Here is a 6,747-nt window from a genome sequence, read left to right on the forward strand (position 1 = left end):
GCAGTTTTCAGATAGATAGCTTGAAACCTGCAGCAGACCATCCACGTCAGTTTACCAAAAAACCGAATCTTGTGACGTGGACCAACACTAGCCAACACCTCTCAACTGGGTCTATTTACACAATTCTGACTGAAAAGTTCAAAAATGTTGAGCGAACTTTCTACTCAACGGGTTCCAAAACTGTTGCACCAAATTAGACAAGAGTTTCCAATGGAAATTCTTAATAAGTGAGATCAAGATCCTGAAACATCTCTTGGAATAATTACAACAGGAAATGAAGCTTGACCCTCGCATAAGTGTTTAGGGAGGGACAGACATCTGCTTTATTATGAGAAGGTTTTGAGAAAGCCAAAGCTTTAGCAGAAAGCTAGAGCCCTTCTCCGCCATATCAATGCACCTACTCATTCCTCTCAATGGCAATTTGTTTTTAGCTTTTATGGGAAATCATTAGGCATCAACTGTACAACTGTGATTTGACTCCTGCTTCCTAATTCTAAATAAAAAATATAAAATCTGAAGCCTCACTGCCATCAAGTCCATCCCAACTCATAATGACCTTAGAGGAATTGCCTCTGGGTTTTCCAGACTGTCAATCTTCATGGCAGTATAAAGCCTCGATCTTTCTCCCATTTCAGCAGCAGGTGGTGTGGAGCTGCAAACTTTGTAGTTAGCTGCCAGTGGGAAACTCACATTACTGCGTAAAAAATAAAATCTTTAAAGGGCACATATTTTTCTCCAAATAGTAATCGTTAAATTCCCGGGACCCCCAATTTGTTAGTGACAGACTAAATGGCTGGTATCATTGCTTACAGAAGATGTCCTGACTTGGCACTGTTGGGGAACCGTTGGGCGGCTAAACTACAAGATCAATAGTTCAAACCCACCAGCTAATCTGAGGGAGAAAGATGAGACTACCTGTTCCTATACACACTTAAAACCTCAGAAACCCTTTATAGGGCCAATATGAGTTAGAATCGCCTTGCTGGCAGTGAATTTGAGATGCTCAGAAATAAAAATTATCTTTTGATTCCATTTTTCCACAAACCCTTCGAATTCCTTTCACAGATGAGACCCCTGCTAACATTCTTAATTTGGAAGTCAAAGAAATAAGCAGTAAATAAATAGAGTATTTTAGGACCATAATACTTTACCTAAAAAAGGAGAGGAGGCGCTACTTTGTAAGTTTGTTGATTATACAAGACCTCTCTAAGGAGCTTAGCACTAAATGGAACAAAAGAAGGAGCTATGGGAAAGGACACAGCAATGCAGGTAGAAGAATGAGTACACAGGCTTGACACAAGTTTGTCATGTATGGGAATTGAGAGAAGGCCACTGAGAGTTTGAGTAGAAAGAAGTAGGGTCAAGTCAAGCAGAATTTTGCAGTGCTTTGAGAGAGTTTCGATTTTATTCCAAGAGACTTCAGAGAGAAACACTGTGAAGGATGGATTAGGGGGAATAGCAAATACCACATTCATAATATGTATTTGTTACATGATACAAAGCAAACAAAGTTCCTGTCGTGGGGTTGCTTACATTCTAATGGAGGAAAACCACCTAATAAAATTATTTCAGATAATTTCTACTAGAGAGGGTTCTGCTTAGGATAGGGTGGTTAATGGCTTCTTGGAGGAGTTGCCACTTGAGCTGAGACTTGAAGAAGGACTGGGCTCCACAGAAGCAACCTGACAAATGCCTGTGACATAGATTTACTGGAGTCCAGGGAAGGGTTCTCGTTCAGCTTACAGCAGAAGGCACTGCCACATACTTAGCCCCACCCCCTCTCTACTCAGCCTTCCAGGTGTTAGTATCAGAGCAAGGAGTCACCTTACCTGTGAGAAAGGAGAGATCAAACTACCCTGTCACTATTTAGCAGGGTTTAAGTTGTTTGATTTCAGTTAACTAGTAAACATGTTTAGCTTAAGTGCATTTAAAATCTGTATTATTCACACTTTCTAAAAAGCAATATAAAGTCATCCAATTTGGATTAAAGTTGGAAACAGGTTTACATAAAACACTTCTCTGTTTTAAAGTAATCTGACTTAGGCTTAAGAATACAGCACTCAAATTTGGAGTTAGGTAATCACAGGATAACCTAATCATATTATATGCATACACAAAATAGAAATTAGAAATTTTAACTCAAAATTTTCATATTCCAATCTCATTGAGATATTCTTAAATTTCTTGGTTAATTAAAGAATTATTTTAACACCTTTACAAAAGTGTTCAGTTTTTGGAAAACAAATTGTTTGTAGGAAAATAGTTTTGAGACTACCTCCCTGTTTCTCAATCCTGTGTTCTTCTGTATTTATCCTGCAAAGTGCTGGAATCGACTCAAAGGCAGAGTTGAGGTTTAGATGTGTAAGATGGGGAGACCTTCACCTCTCTTCTCCCTGTATTTCCACGCTGCTCCGACTTGTAAGAGACAGGTTTGGGTTGTAAGAAACTCTTTGCTCATGTTCTGACTCTCTGTGCAGCTCGCTGTGAAACTGTATTGTGTGGTTGGCCTTAGGGCTGAATCCTGTAAAACATTGTTCTCTTTTTAAGACAAGTAGAATGATGAGTAACACCTCAGTAAGGTTTACCTGGTTCAAGAAACTGAAAGAGAAGAAGGTACTTCCTTGAAATGGAAAGCTGGATTTAAGAGATTAGAAAGGTGTCCCCCCTTTGGTAAGATCAGATTTTAGGTGAAGGAAGGAGTGTATATACGGTCATGGTGGATTTATTTGATTATATGAAATAAACCTTTTCAGTAGGAAAAAAGTAATTGAGCTGTCTATTTCTTTATATCTGTAAAATCCAAGATTACTTTTCTTGTCGGGAACTAAGAATATCTTGAAATATTTTTTAAACACATTTGTACATTTATTGCCCTCATCCTCAAAACATTTGCTTTCGACTTAAGCCTTGGTATCAGCTCCTCATTTTCCCCCTCCATCCAGCCTCCCCCGATAATTTATAAATCATTATTTTTCCATGTCTTACACTGACCGATGTCTCCCCTCACCCACTTTTCTGTTGACCATTCCCCAGGGAGGGGCTTATATGTAGATCCTTGTAATCGGTTCCCCCTTACTGCCCCACCTTCCCACCACTCTCAGCACTGGTCCTGCAGGGTTCATCTGTCCTGGATTCCCCATGTTTCCAGATCCTATCTGTACCAGTCTACATACTCCGGTCTAGCCAGATTTGTAAGGTAGAATTAGTGAGTGGGGAGGAAGCATTTAAGAACTAGAGGAAAGTTGTATGTTTCATCGTTGCTACACTGAAAAAGCCAAGATCCAGGCACAGTTTATCTTTTAGTATCATACATCAGAGCTCTGTTTGGAAATGGTAGTTGTGAGAAGGCCTGCCTAAGAAGCATAATCAAGAATTTATTCTTTTTTATAACTTTTATTGGGGGCTCGTACAACTCGTATCACAATCCACACATACATCCATTGTGTCAAGCACTCCTGTACATTTGTTTCCCTCAGTGTTCTCAAAACATTGCTTTCTACTTGAGCTCCTAGTATCCACTCATTTTCCCCTCCCTCATGAACCCTTGAAAAATTTTCAATTATTATCTTGTCATATCTTATACCATCCAACGTCCCCCTTCACCCACTTCTCTTCTGTCCATCCCCCAGGGAGGAGATTATAGAGCTTTGTCATCTTTAACCCCCTTCTCCCTCACCTTCCCTCCACCCTCCCGGTATCGCCATTCTCACCACTGGTCCTGAGGGGTTCATCTGTCCTGGATTCCCTGTGTTTCCAGTTCCTATCTGTACCAGTGTACATCCTCCGGTCCAGCTGGATTTGTAAGGTAGAATTAGGATCATGATAGTAGGGTGGAGGAAGCATTTAAGAACTAGAGGAAACTAGAGTATGTTTCATCGTTGCTACACTGCACCCTAACTGGCCCGTCTCCTCCCTGTGACCCCTCTGTAAGGGGATGTCCTGTTGCCTACAGATATTCTTTTTATTAAAGGTACCAAATCTCCAGTCATATATGTTTGTCAGAGACAGAGTTGGGATATCTCCTATTTATAGTTCTGGTCTTTTGCATAGCTGTGAACAGTATTAACACATGATTGTGTTTAGAAAAGAATGTTTTATTTTTTAAATGTTAATTGAGTACTTAAAACTGTATTGTCTAATTAGGCTATTCAAATGGTACCATAAAACTCTGATTTAAATGAGCAAATGGCAATAAATGGAATCAATTCAAAATTATAAGTATCTTTTCCAATGTAAAATTAGATTATTCAATAGTCTTTTTAGATGCTATAAGCCCAGAGCCAAGTTTAAGGAAAATTTCCAAAAATTCTGATTTTACTGACAATTAGCATTAACAGCCAGAGTTTTATTTTTCTTTGTGAGGCCATAGTTTTGCAAAAGAAAACGATTTTCAAGCTGTACTTTTTCGAGAACTAGCACTGCTTCTGTCTAACTCCAGCACTGGCGTTTGTCTTTCACAGGCAGAGAATGTCTCTACCCTACATGCATGACCAGTGTAAGCAAATGCTGTATGTCTCCTCCGAGATGCAGCGACTTCAGGTCTCGTATGAAGAGTACCTCTGTATGAAGACCTTACTGCTCCTCTCTTCAGGTTGGTAGCACATCACTTTATTTCTAAAGGTGTCAAAAACAAGAAATATGGAAGTCTAGAAACATTGGCTTATTACTAAATACAGTTATACCAGGTCTACAACTGATTTTTGCTAGGCAGATGATTTTGATTTCCATAAATGTAAAATGTTAGTATGGTAAAGTCATCAGTGCTAGAATTAATAAGACAAATAGGTGTAGTATAAAATGAGGGGATAGCTCGAGGTCTGTTGAGTTGTACAGAATACTTCTTTCTGAAAATAATATAGGAGGAATGGATAAAAGAGCCCACCTGAATACATGATTGTGTTTACTCTTTTCATGCTGTTATTGGTCAGTATTTCTAGTTATGTGCTTGATTAACTACTGTTAACAAAAGTGTTCTATCTAGAAAACAACAACAAGAGTTTATGAAACAGTGAACTTTTTAACTAATGTCTTTGCTAACTGAAAGTAATTTCACTAACTTGTTTCTGTGTTAATAAAACTGTCAATTTTAACAACCTAAAACTATTCCTATTAAGATTTCATATCAGATTAGTGTTTATAAAATAGAGTTGTTAGCTAAATCTGGATTTTTTTTTTTTCTATTTTAAATCTTCATTCTGTTACAAACTGTGGTTTCCAGCTAAGGAGTTTCTGGATGGCACGGTTAGTTTGAAGCACTCTGTGGCTAGTGTGCATGACTATATGTAACTCTTCTAAAGCACACTTAAATCTTAATGATTCTGCACTATCTTTGCTTCACAAAAAGGTTTTTTGTGTAGATTAATCGTTTTATAAAGTAGTACTAAATAATATTTTAACCCAGGAAAATAACTTTTTGCAACACAAAGTTAAAGATCATTGCAACTTAAGCATCCAAGTTGTGAAACAGCTTGGAGACCTAAATGACTGACGCACTGTGCATTGTTTTGGTGATGAATTAGAGGTCAAGTTCTGATCGTGATTATGATTAGGACCATGAAAGTACCAGTTCAGTGCCAAGATATAGGATGCTAATGGCTTTGTTTTTAAAAATAATGGTTTCAATATCATCCATATCAGGTTTACTGAGCTTTATATTTTTTATCAGAGCTAATGAGAAGTACACTGAATGTACCAAAAGTTCTTTTTAAAAGGAAGTAGAATCACAAAGATGAAATTACATAAGATATTCACAGTCAGTATGGGAAAGAATTTGAATCCTGTTTTCAAATCCTCGGAGTATATAACTTAGGAGTAGAATTGCTGGCTTATATGGTAGTTCTATGTTACCTTTTTGAGAAATCATAAAATTGATACTTATCACCAATGTTCATAGCAGCTTATTCACAATAGCCAAAATGTCCATCAACATCCAAATAAATTTTTTTAAATGTTATATATATTAAAGGGAATTAATAAGAAATAAAGTTCTAATGCATGCTACAACATGGGTGGACTTTGAAAACATACAAATAAAATAAGCTGAACAAAAGGGCAAATATGTGGAATACCTACAATAGGCTAATCGATAGAATGCACTTCAGTTGTTACCAGGGGCTGGAAGTGGGAAGTTAGGCATGAAAAAAGTTTCCGGACATAAGTTATCAGTAATGGTTGACATTACAATATAATTAATGTCACAAAAGTATACCCCTAAAGATTGTTAAAATGGTGAATTTTGTTACTTATATTCTTTTGCAATATACCAAAAGAAAACTTCCACTTCTGACAAAATACTGGAACAGGTGCCCGAAGCTGCTGTCCACATACACTGATGAGATTTGAAGAAGACAACCAAGCAATGACAGGAAACCGAAGAAAAGAGTTACACACCGAAGCCAACGTTCTCCCGGACAGTATTTGCATAATCTGGTGAACGAATATATTTAGTCAGTTGAAAGGCACAGTTAGAAATGTAAATGAAATTTAAAAAGCAGTGGATGGACTTAAAAAGTAGATGAAATATTTGGAGAAATTCTTGGAAGAGTGGTTTAGTGCTATTTGAAATGAAACTTAGATTCAAATATATGTATTTAATATTGCTATGCTGAGAAAGTAAATGGAATAATCAGAAATGATTAATTAAAACCAGAGAAAGCATAAGGGAAGATTTTAAATGATTTTTTATAAAGAAAAAGTTGTAAGAAATAAAGTTACAAACAGTAGATATGAATCATCACTTTAAAAAGC

General features: G+C 37.1%; 1 protein-coding gene across 3 annotated transcripts in view; it reads left to right on the top strand.

Moving 5' to 3' along the window:
• NR3C1 (nuclear receptor subfamily 3 group C member 1) overlaps nucleotides 1-6,747 on the top strand; it is a 119,090-nt gene that overhangs the window by 101,686 nt on the left and 10,657 nt on the right. For all 3 annotated transcript variants that reach the window (XM_045284514.1, XM_004696693.3, XM_045284515.1), the window contains exon 7: nucleotides 4,461-4,591. In XM_045284514.1, coding sequence (XP_045140449.1) covers nucleotides 4,461-4,591 — 131 coding nt within the window. The remainder of the gene's footprint in view (nucleotides 1-4,460; nucleotides 4,592-6,747) is intronic.

Source organism: Echinops telfairi, unplaced genomic scaffold (assembly GCF_000313985.2).
Source record: "Echinops telfairi isolate 266 unplaced genomic scaffold, ASM31398v2 ScPeMD7_7469;HRSCAF=8507_0, whole genome shotgun sequence".
Lineage (NCBI taxonomy): Eukaryota > Metazoa > Chordata > Mammalia > Afrosoricida > Tenrecidae > Echinops > Echinops telfairi.